The 22,204-nt window shown below is 40.6% G+C and overlaps 3 protein-coding genes across 5 annotated transcripts in view; 2 read left to right on the forward strand and 1 right to left on the reverse strand.

Moving 5' to 3' along the window:
- The first annotated feature begins 2,400 nt into the window (after positions 1–2,400).
- LOC103463254 (long-chain fatty acid transport protein 1-like) lies at positions 2,401–14,591 on the forward strand. Of its 2 annotated transcripts, XM_008406533.2 has the most exons (14): positions 2,401–4,433; positions 4,561–4,733; positions 4,823–4,961; positions 5,063–5,318; positions 7,363–7,533; positions 8,078–8,147; positions 9,471–9,562; positions 10,711–10,820; positions 10,935–11,144; positions 11,954–12,080; positions 12,170–12,307; positions 13,692–13,856; positions 13,948–14,094; positions 14,169–14,591. In XM_008406533.2, the coding sequence occupies exons 2-14, from the start codon at positions 4,564–4,566 to the stop codon at positions 14,324–14,326; spliced, it is 1,953 nt and encodes a 650-aa protein (XP_008404755.1). In that variant the 5' UTR covers positions 2,401–4,433; positions 4,561–4,563; the 3' UTR covers positions 14,327–14,591. The 2 variants fall into 2 exon arrangements, with proteins under 2 accessions (XP_008404755.1, XP_017160035.1); XM_017304546.1 differs by having other exon boundaries at positions 2,401–4,733.
- Positions 14,432–22,204, reverse strand: part of LOC103463331 (zinc-binding protein A33-like) — a 12,400-nt gene continuing 4,627 nt past the window's right edge. The window contains exons 2-8 of one of the 2 annotated variants that reach the window (XM_008406733.2): positions 21,160–21,265; positions 18,532–18,627; positions 18,207–18,443; positions 18,071–18,093; positions 17,847–17,965; positions 17,557–17,753; positions 14,432–15,503 (exon numbers count right to left, since the gene is read on the reverse strand). In XM_008406733.2, the coding sequence (XP_008404955.1) occupies positions 14,901–15,503; positions 17,557–17,753; positions 17,847–17,965; positions 18,071–18,093; positions 18,207–18,443; positions 18,532–18,627; positions 21,160–21,265 (1,381 nt within the window). In that variant the 3' untranslated portion in view covers positions 14,432–14,900. The remainder of the gene's footprint in view (positions 15,504–17,556; positions 17,754–17,846; positions 17,966–18,070; positions 18,094–18,206; positions 18,444–18,531; positions 18,628–21,159; positions 21,266–22,204) is intronic. The other variant, XM_008406655.2, reaches the window with a different exon arrangement.
- Positions 21,277–22,204, forward strand: part of LOC103463461 (procollagen galactosyltransferase 1-like) — a 27,127-nt gene continuing 26,199 nt past the window's right edge. The window contains exon 1 of the mRNA XM_008406857.2: positions 21,277–22,159. The gene's annotated coding sequence lies outside the window, so the exon portion shown is untranslated. The remainder of the gene's footprint in view (positions 22,160–22,204) is intronic.

Here is a 22,204-nt window from a genome sequence, read left to right on the forward strand (position 1 = left end):
CAGAAAAAAGAAAAAAACATTGAGTGAAACCATCAGCCAGTTTCAGGATTTGGACTTTTGCCRTTTATACTTTTATGAGACTTGAGTTAAGGGTGATCAGACTGTGAATTGTGAAAACCAAACCCTCCATCTCACCTGCTCAATTCTGTATTCAGTTTCACCGCAATGAAAAACAATTTGAGAGCCAAAATAAAAGACATGAGTGTTTACCGTGGTTTCAAACAGTGTAAAAGGRTGAACTTTTAATATATTTTAACAATTTCTCGTGACTAAACGGTGCCCCCTGCTGACTACTACAGCAAACGCAACGTTTCAGAAATTTCTTGTTTTTWTGACAGTTCTGTTTAAATATAAAATAAAATATGTTATATAAAATACCAGAAAAAAAACAGAAAATATTATTTAAGTATGCACACCGACTTCAATTTAAAAAATAGGAACAAGACGCCAAAATATCATGTAGAGAAAAAAAAAAATAGGTCAAAGGGTTTGATAGTTTTTCATGTTTTTACTGCCATTCASAACTGAACAAATCATATGTGATGTGATTTATACTGTAAAATGATCCAGGTTATTATTATTTTTTTAAAGTGAGCCTTAAAAAATCTGGATGTTTATTCAGGAGTTGTTTGAGTTACATTGATGCTGCATTAGTAAGCAGAAGTAACTCGTCAGTTCAACCGGAACATATCACAGTTATAATATAAGCTGTACTGCCGTCAGAGCAACTAAAACGGAGTTTTAAGGATCTAGACATATTTATTTCAGATCGCAGACAACAGGAGTTAATACACACGTGAGCAGATAGTTTGCACTGTATTTTATGTAAATGTTACCTGTACAAATAGTCGTTTTTGTTGTTTGTTTTGTCCGTACCGTAGGGAACAAAAAAAAAGGTACAGAATGCGTCAAAAAGTATACTTCTAATCAGGCTGCGGTGATTTAGGGGTCATGAAATTCACACCAGATGTTGGCAACAATCCAAGTTATCCTCAAATGTTCACCGCCAGGTTAGGTTAAAATTAACTTTTTCCAGTACAGAGTGAAAAACTAAATATAAACTAAATATGTATCACTGTTTTCTTAAACATAACAGTGCACAGATAATTCACAATTTAAGAAACGAAGAAATTCATTCGTATTTAATAAAATGAGACTGTCTGTATGTTTCCGTTTATGTTTTTGGACATTTTCAAATATTTACAGTTTTTTTTTATAAACTCCTGAATTTTTTTAGCTTAGTCCACTTTTAGCCCATCGACTGTTGCTCAGTCATTTAGGACTGAACCTGTCGATATCGACCGCCACCACTAGGGGGCAGRAATTCTTTCAAAAACGCTGAGATTTCCTTAAGTTCCTTTAGAATATAAGCCTTTTTTTTATTGCACTGTATTAATTTTAATGCATTTCATCCTTATACTGTCTCATTATACATGTTATACATACTTTCTGACACATTTGTTACAGTTTTGTTGTATTTGTGGCTAAGTTTGGCCAACGTCTGGTGTGAATGTCGTGGCAATAGCCAATTCAGAAACATAGTCACCTGGAGAAACGCTGAAGTGTTTGATACTTATTTACYCGGCTGTATTTCTGCGGTATTTGTTTTCATGTACTGTAATTGAATATTTTTTGCTTTTAATGGGACAGAAACTCACACACAAGCCTCCGATTTCAAACAAAATGAGTGATATGTATTGCTTTAATCACTCGTGGCTAAAGTTAAATCCTCTGTCTTGGCTTATGACTRAGCGTTCCTGCTCTTTTTTTATTATTATTATTGCCAACCATGTAAACACATGTGGRACAGGATAAGAGTTTCGGTAATCAACAAAAAGGGGCCCACCCTGCTGATAAGGCTGCAGCAGCTTCCCCCCCCCCATCATGCAGTGTTTATTGAGTAAATGTCCATTTAATTACTGTGTTCTTATTTTAGAGCTTGTGTGTGTCCAGGAAATGTTAGTTMCGGTAAGACTGAGGCTTTATCGCTGAAATGAGAGCTTAGACAGCCATAAGATCTGTACAGACCTGAGTTTGTTTCGTGTCATTGCACTTTTCTGTCGTAAAAAGAAATATTCAGCACAACTATGGGTTTTCATATTGTTATGTAATAACAGAAGCAGTCACACTTGCAGAGCCTAAATAGTTTTAAATATAGATATGCATTTTAATTTTCCATCATTCACGTCTGTTGAATGGTAGACATGGAAAATGCCTTTTCAAAATAAATTAGAGGCTTTCAGAGCTGCGTTTTTGTTTCGTCTTCCTATTTATRTTCAGATTTCAATGTTAACCCTTTGTTTTACCGGCTGTTCTTTGGTTTGTAATTGTCACTGTTTTTATTATTATTTTTACTGTTTTTATTCCTGCAAAGCAAAAAGTTGTATTTATGCAAAAAAAAAAAAAAAAAAAAAAAAAAAAAAAAAAAAGAAGAAGCAATGTGCAGCTTTTTTAAATGAATGTAAGATTCCTTATTGTTAGAGTATAGTATAGCTACATTTATAAATATGCTTATTTTTTTACTTTGGTTCACATTACACTATTTGGTACTTTTTCTTCAATAGATATTGTCCACAATTTTGAATAAAGCTTTTTCTTGTGAGACATCTGATTTATTTGTGTGCTTACTATCAAAACTGTCTTTACAGGCTAATTCTATTAATTTGTGTCTTATTGAAAAGTTAATTTACTTAATAAAGTGAAACACATTCASTCGATTAATTGTACACAGACTAGTGTTTTAGGACTTTATTTATATTAATTAAAATTGTTTTTTTTCTGCTTACGTCTAGTAAAAAGACATCGCTGAAGGTTGAAATATATTAGACCAATAAAACGACTTTTCAACACAGAAGTGTGGACTCAATGAAAAGTATGTTTAATACCTGCTTAAAGGTTGTTCTCTTTAAAGATCCTTTTAATCTGATAAGCTTCATCAGGAGAAGGCATATTTTGATTTGGTGAGTATGACTRCACGTCGACCTCTAGGTGTTTCAGCACACACCGGCRAGTCTGAGTGAGGAACTGCTAGTCTGGGTTTGACTGGAAAAAAACTAAAACTAAAGTTTGTGCCTCACAACATCGCTGTCATGGAAATGACTGCAAAAGGTGTGTAAAAGCATATCTTCTACACACCTTTACAAGTAATTTTCTTGTTTTGTACAGTAAGTGATTTGAATTTTCCCATTAAATGTAAGGAAATGAGTCATCTCACACTCATGAGTCTCAAAAAGTCTTAGACAGTGGACTAGACAAACTTTGAAGAAACCACACAAGGCCGTACCGACACTAGATTTGACACAGAGTTTTCATTTATAAGCTCCTAATTTGTTTTCAGACATCTGGTTAGAAGCTTACATACATCATGGGGATTATTGTTATATAAATACGCCTGATGAAAACCACCCTCTTCTTCTACACTTTGCTTAGTTCTGAGAGTCTGGAAACGACTGTTTGAGCCTTTAAATTTTACCCAATTGCTAATATTTGTCAGTGACGTATAGTTTCAGTGCTATGAAGCTTACCGGAAATCACCTGCGCTGTAAACAACCACTCTTCACTGCCAGGAGAGAAGTGGCGAGCTGAAGCTAATGGCTAATGGCTAATGGCTAATAATGTTAATTCAGTATTTATGGAAGACTGGCCAACACGGACTGAACGGCTTAATTCTCTTCCTCCGCTGCCATCCTAAAAATGGCGCAGAAAAATGACGTCACATCGCCCGCGACTTCTCCTTTTGTTCGCTGATTGGTCCAAATTCTACTGGAAAAATCCACTTTAATGGGAGAAAGCTCGGACTGAACATTAGGAATTCAGCGGAATGGCGCACGAAATAAATGGGGTCAAGCTAATAAATTTGGAGCTTTTAATTATTTATTTGAACTGTCTTTATAAATAGTAACACAACATAAACTTTTGTAATTTTTTTCCCCCATTAAGTTCATACATTTTTAAAAACACGAATTGGGTTCACGAGATTAAATCATCGTGGTTTTCCGCTATAATCCAAAGTAGGACAAAAGCATACATTCAGGTTCAAATACAGCAGTATTTGAGTCAACATTTCTTAGCAAGTTGCTCCTAAACCCCATGCTTTTTTTTTTCTTTTTCTTTTTCTCTCGAAGCCACCATTGCGCCCCCGGCATTATTCTGACAAGACCCATAAAGTAAAAAAAAAAAAAAAACTCCCTGTTCCTCGTAAAGACACAGCTCGGGTTTGGCTCCGGGGCAGATGAGTAACACACCCCACTGTGACGCTGGAGCTATGAGTTGCAACCTGCTCTGCTCTCTGCTATGCGCTGCTTATCAGGCACTTTATTTCTGACAGCTGCTCTGGAAACATCTGCTCTGAGCGGCTGCTGCTGCTCACCCTGTGCATTAATTACTTCTGGATTCTCCTTCCCAGTGGAGCCTTTTATAAAATCCCTGAACAGGTAAATAAATCGTCTCTCTCTCTCTGTTTCTTTTGACCCATTTTTTTCCTCACACTCCTTTTGAATCCTATTTGTTTTTTTGTTGTTTTTTTTTTGTTTGTTTTTTTGTTTGTTTTTCTTATTGCAGACAATGAAGCTGCTGATTTGTGTCCTTGTGAGCTTGGTCTTCTTGGTTCCGCTGAGGCCCGTCTCCGTCCCCTGGCTGTCCGGCCTGATTGCAGGGCTGGGCGTCCTTGCGGTCTGGATGAGGTCCTGGAAGAACATTCGTATTGCTGCATGCACAATCAAGAGAGACCTGATGTATGCAAGTGTTCTGTTGTGCACGTCTTACTCCTGTTCTTCCTGATTTTCCATCGCTCAATCAATTTTTTTTTCCCTGTTTTCAACAGGTGTCTGGCTGCTATTGTGAAAGTAAGACTTTCCATGCACAGAAATGTGCGGAATAAAAGAACCGTCCCTGCCTTGTTTGCTCAGAAGGTGCTGCAGCATCCAGACAAACCCGCCTTGATCTTTGAGCCTACAGGGGAGGTGAGATAAAAAAAAAAAAAAAAAAAAAACATTTCAAAAGTGGTACAAAATCCCCCAAAAAATCTGAATGAAACTTACTTTTGCATTTGTATTTCCTCCAGGTTTGGAGTTTTAAAGACCTGCAGGAGCGATGCAGCGCCGCGGCTCACTGGGCTCTGGCCCAGGGCTGGGCTGAGGGGGATGTGGTGGCCTTGTACATGGAGAGTCATCCGTCGGTGGTCGCTCTGTGGCTGGGGCTGGCCATGGTGGGCGTGGAGGCCGCGTTCATCAACCACAACCTGCGGCAGGAATCGCTGCTGCACTGCATTGGAGTATCTGGAGCTCGGGCCGTGGTGTTTGGAGCCGAAATGACTGAAGGTGGGAGGCAAAGCGACACGCGCCCGACATAAAGATACATTTGCTGTACAAAATGACGTTTTTTTCCCCTCATTGTCTGACACTGAATCAGATTAAATGTTTTGTTTTTGGTCAGAAAGAAATGCTGTAATCCTACAACATTTCTTTCTATTTGCTAAATGCCAAAATTGTAAAAACAATTTTAGAGAGAAATTTTTTTGCACTACTTTTGTCAGAGTTACAAGTTTAAATAATGCAAGATTACAAAGTTTTTTTTTTTTACAAAAACTCAGGGAATGACTTTAAGGCTTTCTGATTAATTTACAGACTTTGAGTTAAAAGGACAAACCTGGTGGAGGCAACACCTCAAACACWCTTCTCCTTTGTGTGGCTTAATGGAAACATTAAAAGCAATCAAGGTATCAGGAAGTGAACTGTAAACCATGAAGCCACGGGAACAATTTCCAAAGGCCAAAACGTGCCACAAATGTTTGTTCAAACAAATGCAATCAGTGAGCCAGAGATGAAAATGAGCAAAATATACAAATCCACCTGAAAACAAAAGCAAAAAGACTTTGTGAAGTCGTCGTCTAAAGCTAGTCAGAGTGTCATTAGAGTGGAAGGAGTCCAATATTGGCCCACACAGTGAGGAGGAATCCATTACTCCAAAAACCAGCTTACAGTTTGCAAATGCACTCATTGGACAAAGACCCTATGTTTGTTTGTTTGGAGATGCATCCTTTTTTTTTGGACTAATTGAAATTGAAACGTTTGGCCAGAGTGACCATCACTGCATTAAAAAAACAAAAAACAAGCGTAACCATCCCAACAGTAAGGTACAGTGGTGGCAGGATCATGTTACATGGGTCACCACATGCAGCAGAAGGTGCAGGGAGCACGTAAGACATAGATGATTTCATGAAGAAAGACTACAGTAAAACGGGCCTACCCAGATAAAGAATTCCACGAAATGAGCTACAAAGTGCCTAAAAGACAAGAAACGTCTATTTTCACAAAGCCCTGATCTCATTCCTATAACCTGAGAGCAGAGCTGAAAATGTGTGCGTGTGTCAGGAGGAACGATCCAAGACCCCTGCAAACTAACGCGACCCAATCACATTGTTTAAAAGGCAATTCTAGGAAATACTTAAGAAGTGTAAATTAGCTTCTTTATTTGAAAAAAAAAAAAGGTAATAAAAAAAATATCTAATATATTCTGGCAGTCTTTGTTCTTTCGTGAATCATCTTGGTAATTGAACCAACCTGAAATAGAAACGTCTCAGGCTGATTTAATGAAAGAAGGAGGTTTTCCGTCTGCATACAGAGACCATCTCAGATATCCGTTTTCAGCAGGACGGGAGCTTAATGCTGGAAGATGTTGATTAACGGCTACATCTTATTAAATTAGAATATGATCAAAAACTTCATTAATTTGGCTCTGAAATGAGCCTCATTAGACTCACGCAGAGCAATAAATCCACAGGGTTTACTCCGGTTGTTTTTGGCTAGTTGTTTGGCAAAATCACCGAAAATTAACATAACCAAACAACTAGGGTTGCCACCTTTCAGAAATCAAAATAAGGGACGCCCACTAATACGCCTCGTCCTAGTCTCATGAGGGGTGGGGGGTGAGGGGGTGGACTGCAGCGGCAGCGTGTCGGTTGGTCTGTGTTACCCAGAAAGCAGTTGGGCACAATAACACAATACCAACACCGTGAGTGAAACTATGACTGGGGCAGACTACTATATACTCGGGGACCACTTCTTTGTTATTACATATCCACATTTGTAGAATATGGAACAGATCGCGCCCCCTATCGGTTCATTATGGGACCTACAAACAACTGAAACATGTCACCGTTCATAATTATCCCATAACGTTATTAAAATACATTAGCGTTTCGCTGAGACGCACCCGTATCAAAACGAACAGATTGCAGAAGATTTAATCCGAAATACAAGCTATGCTTTGTTTTTCTTTTTTCTTTTTTTGTAAGCAATCTCTTTGAGGAAAAGCTGCCCCTCTCCGCATTCCTATGCGCACCGCGCTCTGTTTTTCTTTCAGCGGTGTCAGAGGTGTCAGGATCCCTGCAGCCCGGCACAACTCTGTTCTGCACCGGCGGTGAAGAGGAGGATGGAGAGCAGCGCCGCGGCTTCCAGGCCCAGAGTCTGGAAGCCCTGCTGACCTGCTCGCCCACACACCCGCCGTATTACAAGCTGAGGAAAGGCTTCAATGGTAACACTCTGCAGCTTGTTTAGCCCCCCCTCCCCCATCAATGCTTTATGTGTGCGCGCGTGGCTGCAAAGCTATATTTCATGTTTTTAAAAAATACTTTGATTGCACCACATTTTTCTCAGCAGGTCTTTGCCTGCCAGATCGCACTCTTTCTCTTGAGATCTAACCCGTATTAACACGCAGACAAGCACAAAAATGCGCATGCAGACCTCACCGTCAGTCTCTAGGGCGATGTTGTAACTCTTTAAATGTCACTAAAAGTTATATTTAAATAATCACTCTAGACTGGCAGCATACCAACTATTCAACTCTGTTTCTGTCTTGTGGTTGTAGTATGGCATTCCTGAGTTATTCTTCATGTCTTTGCTTGCTCGGTCTGTCAGGGGAGAAAGGAACATGTTTGGTGCTAAGGGGGGGAAAAGGGTGGGGGGGGATCTGGGTGCATGTCGTACAAGTAAAAGCTCTGCTGAACGTGACAACAGACACCGAAATCACTAGAAAGCTTTTTAACGTCTCTGCGCATTGGGTTTCTGCTGGCTTGCAGACAGACTTTTCTACATTTACACGTCTGGAACAACCGGGATGCCGAAGGCAGCGGTAGTGGTGCACAGCCGGTGAGTTTATTTCGTTCGGTTTGATGAATTAGCACAATGTTGAATGTCAACGTGTTGCTCAAAAGCAGTCAAAGAAGTTTAACTCCTACATGCATGTTTATTTGTTTTATACCGTTTTGAGTTCTCTGCTGCTTTTCAACTCGAAGCATTTGGGCTTAGCTCTACTACCGCGATGCAACCAGATGGGGTCATGTTGAGCTTTTCAAAACAAAAGCCTTTCTTTTGTGACCAATAAAAGACAAATAGTCTGCAACCTTTACAGTACGGGGAGACATTTTCATGTAACAAATGTTACATAAGCAAATAATTAAAAAGGTAAATATCTACTGTAGGAATTTTGAATTATTGTTTTTTTTTTAAGTAAATAAGTTAAAAAAAAAAAAATAAATAAATAAAAATCTATCCTACTTTCCATCTTAACCTAAAGAAAAAATTTATATACATACATATCTAAATATCATCTTCTGTTGTGGAATTCAGTGCTATTATTCAACAAGAGGAATTAATACTAAAAACTTGCATTTGTTATTATTTCTATATTGAATATATTAGATGGACCTTTATTATTTTTAAGAGACATTGCAGAAACCAGCCCAACTAAACCAGCCTTAACTGAGCACAGTGGTGACATTTCAAAATAAGTCCTACAGATTCTCTACAAAATAAAAGCCTTCTTATTAAACAATAACATTTTACCAAAGCTCTACTGGAGATGAATCAGCGATGAACCAGCATGAACAGCAGTCGCCTTCATGTTTGTCATGTATTTAGAAATGGCTGATATGACTAATTCAGACAAAAATGTCAATGTACAGGTGACCTTTGACCCACATCAGATTGCGTAACACACAGAAGGTCTTTCATGAAAAGACTGCATGACACAAGGAAACCAGTTTGCTGTTAGCAAATAGTTCACCAGTGGTAACTCTGAGGGAGCTGCAGAGTTGCACGGCTCTGGTGGAAGATTTTCTACGAAGCTGTGTGTCAGAAGTCATGAGATTTTCTATTTCATCTTGGTAGTTTAGGAGCCTTTTAGGATCTGAACCGAACACGTGAAGACGTTTTCTGGTCAGATGAAACCAAAATAAAAATTTTTTAAGCCAAGATGCAAAATAAAACATAATGGGAGAAAAACTAACACGACACATCACCCTGAAAACGCCATCCTCATGTTCAAACAAGGGAGTGGCGCCGTCATGCTTAGGGAACGCGTTCTTCAGCGGTGACCGAGATCCGATCAAACCCTCTGCGGTGTGCCATCGTACCTTGACCAAACGTACTCGGAGTAGCAAATGCTGATTGTCTCTTCTTCCGGCTTGGCAGCTATTTCCGCATCGCTGCCTTCGGTTTTCATTCGTTTGGCTTGCGTCCCGATGACGTCCTCTACAACTGCCTTCCTCTCTATCACTCCGCAGGTAGGCCCCGTTTTTACTGAACAATGCATCTTTGTATTTATCACACCCTTTTTTTTTTCTTTTTTTTTTAAATCTGCCATATATCTGCTTTATTCTGCCCAGGCTTTCGCTCCTTTTTGTTACTCAAATTATCTACCTGCTTTATTATTTCATGTATTAATTAGAGGAACAAAAATCTTTCTGAACCTCAAAGCCTGTTGTGTAAAATATATTCCTCCCCAAGGCAGCTTTTGTCTCAGTCTATAAAATATTTTTCCAAAAGTCTTGAGGATGACGAAGATGATTTTTGGCAAGTGTGAGACGACACTTTGCGTTCTTTTTGGTCTCGGCTGCCATTTTTGCCCAGTTCTGTTTGTGTTTGCTAAATCTTGAACACTGACATTAACTGAGGAAACTCAGACGTGTGGCGCTTTAGATGTTTTCCTTGGCTGTTTCATGACCTTTTGGATGAGTTAATGCGCTCACTTCACTGCTGGAAAGGTTCGCCGTTTTCTCTATTTATGGATAATGTCATTTTTTTTGAGGTTCGAAAGGACTCGAGCGCAGAGCTAAGCTGTTGTTAAATAAAGTCCTGTGACATTAAGGAAAACAGTGACATTACAGGAGGAATGCAGGCAGTGAAATGTAGGAATCCAGCAACAGTGAAAAACCAGGAGCTTAACTACTGAGGCAGAGAGGTGGAAATTCAGGACCAGATGAACTAATCAAAGATGGGGAGCAGCTGTAGCAAGGGGGAAAGCAGGGAAACTGAGGGAGAGAAGCTAATTAACACTCAAGGAGCAAAACTAAGCTTAAGTGCACGCAGCAGGCGAATGCGACACAAATCAAATTTTTTTTTTTTTTTTGCCAATATCCTACTTTTTCACAACAAGCTGAACGTCTCAATTTTGATCTTTTCACCCTCGTTCCTCCAGAGGAATATATTAAAATCACAAAATGCACACAAAGGAATAAAGCAGTTTTTCAACACCTTTCTAACAATATCTGTGGTTTGTGGCAAGTATTACATGTTTTTGATGACCTGAAACATTTAAGTGTGAGAAAAAAAAAAAAAAAGCTGCTTTCATCTGTTTCTAAAGGATCAGAAAAGAGTCTCTTGGGTTTGGCTCTTCGGTTGTTTTTGCTGTATGTGTTGTTTGTTTGCACAGGGACCATCATGGGCGTGGGACAATGTTTGCTCTTTGGCTTGACAGTCGTAATCCGGAGGAAGTTCTCAGCCAGTCGCTTCTGGGACGACTGCGTTAAACACAACTGCACCGTGAGTTCACACCGCCGCTGCAACCCGGACGATCGATTTTCTTCAGGCACATCTGTAAATGACTCTTCCAACTCTGCCGTGTGATTTATCCCTCGTTGTGCGTCAAAAACCCAGGTAATCCAGTACATCGGCGAGATCTGTCGCTACCTGTTGGCTCAGCCTGTCCGCCCATCCGAAGCTCATCACCGGGTCAGAGTTGCCATCGGCAACGGCCTCCGTCCCTCTGTGTGGGAGGAGTTCATCCGGAGGTTCAGGATCCAAAGAGTGGGCGAGTTCTACGGCGCGACCGAGTGCAACTGCAGCCTGATCAACATAGATGGAAAGGTTTGCTTTTATGGAAGAGCTGAGAGTTTAGATCAGGCCTCACAAATCCGAGCTAGCCCAGTCCAACCAGACTATTAACTTTAACTAAAGGCCCGAACCCAACTTTTGTTTTTAGACTCTCATTTAAGTAAGTTAGTTTTGTTTAACGTCCACCTTGTCACTTCTTGAATCAGAATCAGCCTTTATTGTCATCGTACAGCAGCACACTCAAATTTGTTTCAGTTCAACCCATCCAAAGAACTAAATTGGACAAAAGAACAACATAAGTGATGGATAGATAGGTGGCTGAGGCGGCGGCCATCATGAGAGGCGCTGTGAGGCAGCGTGAGTCAAGTTCAAATCATCCGGATGTGAGCAGCTGCACAAACTGGGATTCCCACAATGAATTAGCTTAATGGAAACGTGGCAATTTCTACAAAAAAACCCACTAAAAGTTCAAAGGTTTTTGCTCTACAACAAGATGGTTTTTCAGCTGTATTGAAACTAGTGAATTTCACATAAACAAACTTCATCATTGTGCTCATTTGGCTGGAAATACTTCCGTAGCAAAATTGTGTTTTTTTGTTGATTTTTAAAAAAACTTTTTTTACATTAGCGGAAAATCGATGAAGTTCTGCGCACATTTGCGATGGAGACACGGCTGTTGAAAGAATCGTGTTACAGTCCAAATAACGTCTGCATCCTTCTTACTGCCTTTATTTCCCCAACAAGTTAAACAATCTACTCTTCTGTTTAGACTATAATAAGAAGATTAACCCAACACTTGCTGAGCTCAAGGAATTCAGACATGTCCCGTCTCACCCATCCAGGTGGGAGCTTGTGGTTTCAGTAGCCGGATCCTGCCCAACCTTTACCCCATCCGACTGGTCAAGGTGAAAGAGGACAAGAAGGAGCTGCTCAGGGATTCGCAGGGACTCTGCATGCCTTGTCTGCCTGGTAACACAACACACACACTTAAACAAAAAAAAAAAAGAAAAAGGTATCAAACAGGTTCCCAAAGCGCACATCTGCCTTTGCCTCTGCAGGGGAGCCGGGTATGCTAGTGGGCCGCATCAACGACAAGGATCCGCTCAGGCGGTTCGACGGCTACGCCGATCGGGACTCGACCAATCAGAAAATAGCTCACCATGTGTTCCAGATGGGAGACTCCGCTTACGTCTCAGGCATGTTGCACGCGGACCGCGTGTCGGTCTCTGAATAATAATGATGTCACGTCTGGGCTCTGGTTTCCAGCCTTGCCGTCTTCAAACAAAGGCTCTCAGTGTAAGGAAGCTGGAGGAGACGTTGCAGCGACACGCGCAGAGGTGCAAAAGTGTAAAAATTACACAAGAACACAATTCGTCCGTGTTCTCCGATTGCTGGTCAGCTCAAGATAAGGCAGGCTTCAGCTCCCTGTGCCTGGAAGAACAGGACATGTTTAATAATAGATTATCTAATGGTGTTTTGTTTTTATTTCTCCCCCCCAAGACTTGGATAACCTAACAAAGTAATTAAAGCTTATAGTTTGTTGCATGTGGCGCTGCAATGTCAGCTTGAAAAGAGAAAAAAATACAACAAACATAATCTTGACGCTGAACAATATAGAAAGATCAAAGTGCTTAATTCTACTTCTTGGTGCCATCTTGTCACAGTTTTCCGATTGGCTTATTATTGTAGTGAACGATCCAATCATGAACCATTTACCTCCAAGTAAGGTTCCCCAGGGTTTTGGAATAAATTAAAATAAAATAAAATAAAACCAGACCTGCAGCATCACAAAACCTTCTCTGTACTTACTCGTGGACATGATGTGCTTTTCCAAAGCTCATCCGTTGTTCCATGTCCAAACCCACCTGTGGTGTTTGTAGCTGAAAAGCCTATTTTTAGACTTAGCTAACCAAAACAAAACACAGGCTTCCAGCTGGAGTCTGCAGCAAAGTTGAGCAAACACCAACATACCCTGTTATCATTATACGACACTGAATGTACTGAAATCAAGTGTTGGGGTTTTCTAAATTGTTGAGTCTGACAATGAAATATAAATTCTGACACATCTGCACTAGTCACCAACAGGACGTGGAAGTCTCCGATATTTTGGTATGGATCCAATACGAACCAAATACAGGGTCTGTATGCATGATACCAATACTGACAACGATGCTTTTTATTCAACCTTTGATTATTTTTCCTCAAACTTTGGACAGAATCTGGTTTATAGATATCTAAAAAATACTTTAATAACTTAACATGATTTGTATACATTTTTCCTAAATAAAGTGGGGGGAAAAAAACGTCATTAGAGAGCAAAGCAAAACAAAATCTTTTTTTGAGGAAGAGCTGAGACACCGATACAAAAATAAAATAAAATTTCAAGATGGAATCTGAATCTAAAGTATCGATAGCATCGATCCGATACCGATACCAACTTGGTATTGATATTATCGATATTTTGGATTGATCCACCCACCTTTACTCTGTTATTTCAGAAGGATAATTGTCTTTGATTTCTACTTCGCGGATGAAATTCCTGATTCCTTCTTTTCCATCTTTGTGTTTTGTGTCCACCAGGCGACGTGCTGGTGATGGATGAATACGGCTACATGTACTTCAGGGACCGCAGCGGGGACACATTCCGCTGGAAGGGGGAGAACGTTTCCACCACAGAGGTGGAGGGGGTCCTCAGCGGGCTGCTGGGACACACCGACGTAGCCGTCTACGGAGTGTCTGTTCCAGGTACGGATGAGACGGGAAAAACACACACACACACRACACCTACAAACAAACCCAAAACCTGAAAACTCAAGAGCCTCCTGCGTTTGTGTAGGCGTGGAGGGCAAAGCCGGCATGGCAGCTATCGCTCACACGGGAGCCGGTTTGGACCTTGATGAGTTCCTGAGTGCCGTACAAAAACACCTTCCCTCCTACGCGCGACCCGTCTTCCTGCGACTCATGCCATCTGTGGACACTACAGGTGAGGCGGCAATTCAAGGACTCAAACATGTTTTGAAAAGAGCTGAAATACAAACTTTTTTTTTTTCCTCTCAGGTACATTTAAAATTCAAAAAACACGCCTGCAGAAGGAAAGCTTTAAGCCACAACACACGGGGGAGGAGATCTATTTTCTGAACAGCCGGGCCGGACACTACGAGGCTGTTGATGATGAACTGTGTAAAGCGATCGTTGAGTGCAGAGTTTCTCTCTGAGACAAGAGGACACCCATTGAGTCGGCTGTATATTTTATTACTTTAAAAAATAAAAACTCCATTGTGCAATGGAAAACTTGATTTTTCAAATAAATGTATATAAAATGTTTGAGAAACTTCTTACACACTGATCTTAAAATGCATCAACTAAAGATCTCTAGATCAACCTACATTTTATTTGGTAGTTTTACTGCAGAACAAAGAAACTATTTATATTTGCACAATGTAAAATATTGCACCCGATCTTAAAATTATTTTTATTTTATCACATTTGTCTAGCTCTTTTTTCTTTTATCACTCCATTTGCACTTAGATATATTTGAGGTATCCACAGTGAGTGACGGTAAGGTGATTTTTATTTCTACAGCACATTTTCAGCAACAAGGCAATTCAAAGTGCTTTACATGAATTAGAGAAAATACAAACAAAATAAAAGAATCAAAAAGTACTCCACATTTATAAACTAGTAGGGGTTTTTTCTGGTCTCTGGATTCTTGTTCTGATAAAACTAGATCTAAGGGTATAAAACTACATGTTGGCTCTCCACTATTAATAAGAATAAGTTCTTGTTAAACTAGTTGGCATCATTCAGGGCTTTGTTCAGTGAAACATGGTAGCTCACGTTAAACCTGCTCTTTCTGCTCTGCTTCTTAACATTTCTGGCATTTGGCATCTTCTCCTTTCCTTCAGGTTTTCCTGGTTCCTCCTTTTTCGCACAACATGATTCGGCCGACTTCTTCTCAGCGTCCGTTTCTCTCGCTATCTCTGCTGCAGTACCGTTCTCCGTGGGAGGGTTGCCCTTTGCGGGCCGATCCTCCGACTCCACGCTGATCTTCACTCTCTGCTCCAACACTGCAACGCCTCCACCTGCAGACGATGCCTCAAAGTAAGGATAGACTGCTTCCGTGAAACAATGCGTGAAGGTAAAAAGAGGCGCGTCCGTGTCAGCATCTACGAACGTCACCGTCCCTCCTTCGAGGTCCAACTTTACTCGGACTCTGTTGAGGCGGCGTGAGCTGCTGACGTCGAGGGTTTGAGTGGGAGTCGTGAGAGCTTGGTACTCTCCGTCCTTGAGCCTGATGCACCAGAGTCCGGCTTCTGGAGATGCTTCACATGTGGCGGTTTTCAGCGCTGACGGAGCGGCTACACCCACTGTCCATCTGTCGGTCTCCCCAACCTGAGAGACGAAAGATGAATCTTTAGCCTAAAAGTTCGGAAAGAATTGTTATTTCTTGCTGCACGCGAGATGGTCTAAATGTCCTGCTGGTTAACATGTCACTTTTCGGTACCAAGTCTTTATTTTCTGGACTTTCTCAGTTGGTAAACTGTGCCAGGAGTGCCGCAGGGTCGTGTGCTGACCCCCCTGCTCTTTGCACATTGCAACAATGGCTGTTTTCCCATCAAAACCCTCAAATAAAGCCTCGTTTGCAAAATTTCACATAACAGTTTGGTTCAGAACATGGCAGTGAAATGTTTGTCCTGCTTTTGAACACCAAATGGAGAACTTAGGACCACAAGGAAGTCCTATCTCAGTTCAGCAAATGTCAAAACAGGAGCAGAGGAGTGTTGCATTTTGAGAGTCACAATTGCGTACACGCCTCTTCCGTGCTAGCAAATTATATTAATGTCTACAAAATACATAGTTTTTAAACTAGCTAACCTCCCTCTGAACCTGTTAATCAGTTTCTATAGACGTCCTCCTGACAAACAGCCTGGTGGCTTCATATTCCAGCTGCACCAAAGACGCCGCAAAGCTTCTCCAGCCTGTGATAAAAATCAGGAAAAGGAAATTATCAGAATGGAGTTATCATGAGGTGACCAGCGACACAGGATGTACAGGGGAAAATATGATCAAGGAAGTTTTTCTAAAACAAGATAAAACCTGTCCCAGCTCCTCCCATCAGGGCAGATGTTACAGATCAATTATGTTCCTACAAAAACAACTTTTCCCGAACTCCCACAAATCTATTCAACACTTGACTCTCCTTTCTGCTGAGCAGATGAACCGTGCGTGTAAAAACACTGCATGTTTAGTCAAAACTGTAAAGCTCACAAAGCCAGCTCAATCTGTCTAATTCTGACAGATTAAAATTTTTACCAACGTTTTTGACATTTCGTTACCAATGTTTTAATGTTCTCCTCTTTCCTGGTTTCATATTGTATTATCTATGCTTTTTTTATTTCTTCGTTTTCTGATGTAGCCTTTATGTCCATTCATTTTATTCTCCTGGACCTTGGGGCAATCAGAGAAACAATCTCATCATTAAGAGAGATTCTCTTGGGAAAAAAAAAAAAAAAAAAAAGATGATGCGCCTCTCATGTCGGGTCTTTGCTGGTTATCTGTGTGATTTTTCAAAGACATGATATTTAAATACTTAATTTGCTGCAGATACCTTCTCAGGGTTAGCATTTTCTGTCTTTAAGCATGCTGCACAATACGTGGTTGTGGTGAAAGAAGTGAACAGAAAAAGAGGGAAACATCATCCAATGTTGAAATGAAAGCTTTTAAAAGCTACTGCTCAATTAGAAGCCGTTTAAAAATGCAAACATGCAACACAACAACTGTATAAATTAGCACACATTGTCACCTTCATAACTTTATCGCCCAAGTCATATTTACTTTTTAGCAAACGCTTTTACGGCATTATTTTAGGAAGGTGACCACATGCCTTGTAGTGGAAATGTGAGATAATACATACCTGAGTGAAGCTGGCCTCCCCCCACTTTCTCCAAATCAGACGAAACTTGTGTCAAACGTTTGTGTCATTTTAAAGATATTAAGAAAAGTTTCCAGAGGTCATGAGAGGTCAACCAGCCCCACCCACCTTCCTCAAACCAGACAAATTTGGTGTCAACCAACTCGACTGCGTTTGTGCAGCTTTGGCTTTGAAGATATTTATGAAAGTTGAAAAGTTAAGAGGTCAACCAGCCTTTCGACCTTTTACGAAATCAAAGTGACCCTTTAAAATGTCATTCATATCTTCAAAGCCAAAGCAGCACAAACGCAGTCGATTGACACCAATTTGTATCTGATTGGAAGAAGGAAGAGGGGGGAGGGGCTGGTTGACCTTTCATGACCTCTGGGTAACATTTCTTAATATCTTTAAAATGACAGCGGCACAAACGAACATTTTTGCTGCGCAGACGTTTAGCACCAGGTTTGTCTGAACTGAAGAATCACTCAGCTTCGCTCGGGTCATACATGTATGCGTGTCGCAGCATGTAGATACCTCCACGTCCCAGCAGTGCGCCCCGGTGTCAAAGCCCTCTCTTGCCAGGATGTGGGGATGCGGGTGGATGTGTTCGGGCTCGTTTATGAGCTGCTCCGCGCTCTGCCGGGGTCCGGCGGTGACATGGAACCGGCTCAGCTCTGAAGACGACGCCCTCGCAGCCCGGCCTGCTGCTCCGGGATCCAGAGTCACCGGAGCTGGAAGACGTCGGGTATTTAACGGACATCAAAAGCGGGAAAGCGGAGCAGACCGTAGAGAAAATGAACGCGCATGCGTGGGAGGACACTAACTATAGGGGACGATTTGTTTCATCTTCTCCCAAACGGCGTATCGGAGGTTGCCTAAGTGTTTTGCCACGTTGATTAAAGGCCTGTGAATCCTCTCCGGCTTGGCGTTACCACACCATGTGCTGCAGTGAGTAAACATGGACGGAAAATCAGATGGTGGTGATTTTTTTATTTTTATTTTTTGTTGCTGCTTATATGGATCAACAAAATATGATAAATCCTCATACCTACTCAATGTATCTTGGTATTCCTGTGAAAAATAATTGATTCGAGAGAAATCTCTTTTATTGTTTTGGTAATTTTTTAACCTCAAAAAACAAACAAACAAAAAAAAAAAAAACACACACAATTTGATTACGTAACCTGCAAGTATTCAGTTCCTTCTCCGCCGGCGCGGAGCTCCCGTTCAGTCAGCCGGATCTTGTCCTCCAGGGATGTCATCACCTCGTTTAGTCGGTTTATCCTCTCCGCAGCCTTCCTCCTCTTCTGCTCCTCCTCCTCCATCAGCGCATGAAGTCTGGCTGCTTCCTCCTCTCTCAAGAACTGATGAAGTTTCTCAAATTCTTCCTTCACGATCTCCTCTTTGAGGTGGGAATCAGTCTAAAAATATATATATATATTAAAAGTAAAGCTTATCTACATACGCCGACAGGTGAAGAAATCTGTTGTTTTTAACAGTTAGATGCACCTGGTTGCACTTGGATGCCGCTCTGCAGGCCTGCATTGCGTCCTCGAAGTTTTTAATCTTCACGTCTAACCCGGTTAGTGATGTTTTAAGCTCCTCCTAGTGTTGAAAGGGAGAATAACTTTAAAACCAGGCTTTATGGAGAAGAGTACATACGATTGCCTTGTTTTGGAAATAATTAAAATTCAGTTTCTGACTTTGCATTTGATTACTTTATAAATAAATCCAACATTTTAAAGCAAAAATTATTAATTATGTACAAATAAGACGTTTTCCACCAAATTAAATCAAATCCGCTTCATGGTCAATGATTCAGACCTGATTTCTAGAAAAGATTATGTACAATAGATGACTAAAACTTGATCAGCTTTGTTGATAAAATAAATAACCTGTCTTTTTCCATACACAAAAGCAAAGAGAGATCATATACTGAACTTCAAGTGCAACTGAGACAAAAAATTACAGATATCTAAAGTTAAATATGTTCTAGCCACCTAATATGAAAAGGTGATTGACTTTACTGAGCTGCTTCAAAATTGTTTTTTTCAAAAGGCCTTTTATGTTTTTATCCTCAAGATTGACTTTATATATATATATAGAGAGAGAAAGAGAGAGAGACAGACATGAACACAGCCAAAACCAGAAGATCACAGCAAAACATGACCCTAAAGGATCACAATATGACCCTTAAAATTTGAAATCTGAAATATTTTAAACTTAATATGTGAACATCTTATTATCTGAAGTTTAAATCCCAAAGATGATCTGTGTCCCCAGGCTACAAATATAAAGTATAACTTATGAAATGAATTATAATTTTCCTGGACAACAGTTAGCTGGATCATTAAATGAACTGTCTGGCTCACCACATACAGCAACAATACACTATGCCAGTGATTCTCAACCTTGGTCCTCACTGCGTGGGCTGCACAGTGGCGCAGTTGGTAGAGCTGTTGCCTTGCAGCAAGAAGGTTCTGGGTTCGATTCCCGGCCCGGGTCTTTCTGCATGGAGTTTGCATGTTCTCCCTGTGCGTTGCGTGGGTTTTCTCTGGGTACTCCGGTTTCCTCCCACAGTCCAAAAACATGACTGTCAGGTTAATTGGCCTCTCCAAATTGCCCCTAGGTGTGAGTGTGTGTGTGCATGGTTGTGTGTCCTGTGTGTCTCTGTGTTGCCCTGCGACAGACTGGCGACCTGTCCAGGGTGTACCCCGCCTCTCGCCCGAAACGTTGGCTGGAGATGGGCACCAGCACCCCTCCCGACCCCACTGAGGGAAAAAGGGTGCAAGAAAATGGATGGATGGATGGTCCTCACCGCCCCCCTGCTCTGCATCTTTTAGATGTGCCTCTATTCCAGAACAGCTGATTCAAATGATTGCATGACCATCAAGTACTGCAGAAGCCTGTTAATCACCCAGACATATAATTCAGGTGTGTGGCAGAAGGGAAATGCCTAAAGCATGCAGGACAAGGGGGTGTTGAGGACCAGGGTTGAGAAACACTGCACTATGCTAAGCTAGCATTAGCTCCTTTCAGTTTTAATAGGACTCATTGATAATTTAGGGTCATAACATTTTCCAGACAAGCAAATGTGGACAAATCTTCCGGAAAGATCAGCTGTTGTGCTTCATAAACTCATCATTTTATGACTCATTAGTGTTATAATATCAGAGTTAACCTACACGGCTGTTGGTTGAGTCTCGGTTGATCCAGCCATAAAAATAAGGTGCAGACTGGATGTGGCTGGACAGATGATTTACCAGATCCAGATCAGAGACTAAACTTGCAGCATTTCAGCTGTAAACCTTTAAAATTACATGCGTTACAATATATGATTTCAGAGCAGTGAGTAATTATATCAACTATTTGTGAATGAATGTACTAAAACGTGAACAGAATCCAAGTTACCAAAGAAATCTACATGTCAGGCTACATTACGTCTTTTGCTAAAATGATCCAAAATCACTTTTCTGGTTCTGGTTAAAACATGCGTCACTGCAGAGGAATCTGAAGGTTAAAGTTTCTCAGGTAATTTAATATGAATTTTATTAGTAGTCTTTAATGAAAAGTCTGGTTTGTTGTTGTTTGGTTTTTTTACAAGACACGTTGATGAAAGTGTATTATGGCACAATTCATTTGGCCTTTAATGTGAGGTTGATACTCTATAGGCAGGAAAATGTCTCTAAAATGTTTGTCCAACCTAACCGCAGACAAAATAACATGCTAATGAAAATTTCCAAAGAATATGGAAAGTCAAGAAGACCCAAAAGCATTAAAAGTAACCACTTTAGCGACTATAAAAACCTCCCTCACACTGGCAGGTGTTAACCTCTGCAGACTCACTAAACAACATGTCTGAAGTGCAAGCAGAAATTCACTGATCTAAGCACTAAATTATCTAAAAATAACATTTCTGATTATTTATAGTGGATCCCAGAGATACTCTCAAAGATGAAATGGTGATGAAATGATGATGAAATGGTGATGAAATCCTTGTGGAGCCAAATTTTTAGCAAAGGCGACCACTTAGATTACCGGCTAAGTATAATTTGTGAACATTCTCTCTTAGTAAATCAGGACCACGTTAAATTTAAACAAGGCAGCATCTGTTTGGAGGAGAAAATGCATATTTACCAGAAACTTTATGGAAGCCTGTAAAGAATCCTCCTTGTTTACACATCTGCCGGATGTGGCTTCAGGAAGCAGGCGGAGGAAAAAGTACACAACACTCGGAGAGGACCTCAAGACGGGGTAGGGGTGGGACACACAGATCATGTAAGACTTGGCGCTTCTGGCAATTCTTCTGTCACTTTGACGACTTTTGCGACTGTTAGGTTTGGCTTTCTGGCATCATGGCTGCTGTGACTTGAGATACCAGCACTCAGACATTCTGGTTGGCAGTCGTCTGATGAGCTGGTGTCCATGAGGGGAAAAGTCAATTCATGCCAGCTGCTCTGTTTCTCAGCACTTCGCCATCTGTTTTATTGCTTTCTGGGGAAAAGTAAAGTCTGTTTCCGTTTTAATTTAAATATATATTTTTTCTTTTATCATTTGGGATGTTGTCAAAGTAAAGGTGTAAGATAAAGATTGACATTGAAAACATAGTCTAGAATAAATACAGTGCCAGTTATGTCGAGGGAAGAAAAACCCATAAAATGAACTYGTCWTTMATTTCTACAGCCTAATCTCAAGATTTAAAAAAACCCCATTTCTAGTAACTTTCATTAAAAACAATTGACTTTTTGTTTTCCTGGGGTATAAGTATCAATTAACAGTATAGTTAGGCTTCAACAAGGACACAAGAACAAGCAATGAATCAGCAAGAAAATAACTTGTCATCTAAACTTCCTCATATCCACAATCAGAGCAAATTGCCGTGCCATGTTTTCTTTTTTTTATGTTATAAATTGGAGGGGGGAAAGGGGGAGCAGAGCGATGGGCTCGCCCAGGGCCTGAGTCAAGTGAGAACCGCCACTGTTTTAAACACTGTATCTGTGCTGGCCAATCACAGGAGCTCATTCAGTGACAAACTGAACGCCACTGGAAATCATTCCCATGTGTGGCAATAGAAACGATATGACTCCATCCTTAGACCACAACAAACGGACCACTTTAACGCCATTTACTGATTCAGGTGTGTGCATCCTTTTGTTTACTGTTGTTTCTATTTATATATTTA

Source organism: Poecilia reticulata, linkage group LG1 (genome assembly GCF_000633615.1).
Source record: "Poecilia reticulata strain Guanapo linkage group LG1, Guppy_female_1.0+MT, whole genome shotgun sequence".
Lineage (NCBI taxonomy): Eukaryota > Metazoa > Chordata > Actinopteri > Cyprinodontiformes > Poeciliidae > Poecilia > Poecilia reticulata.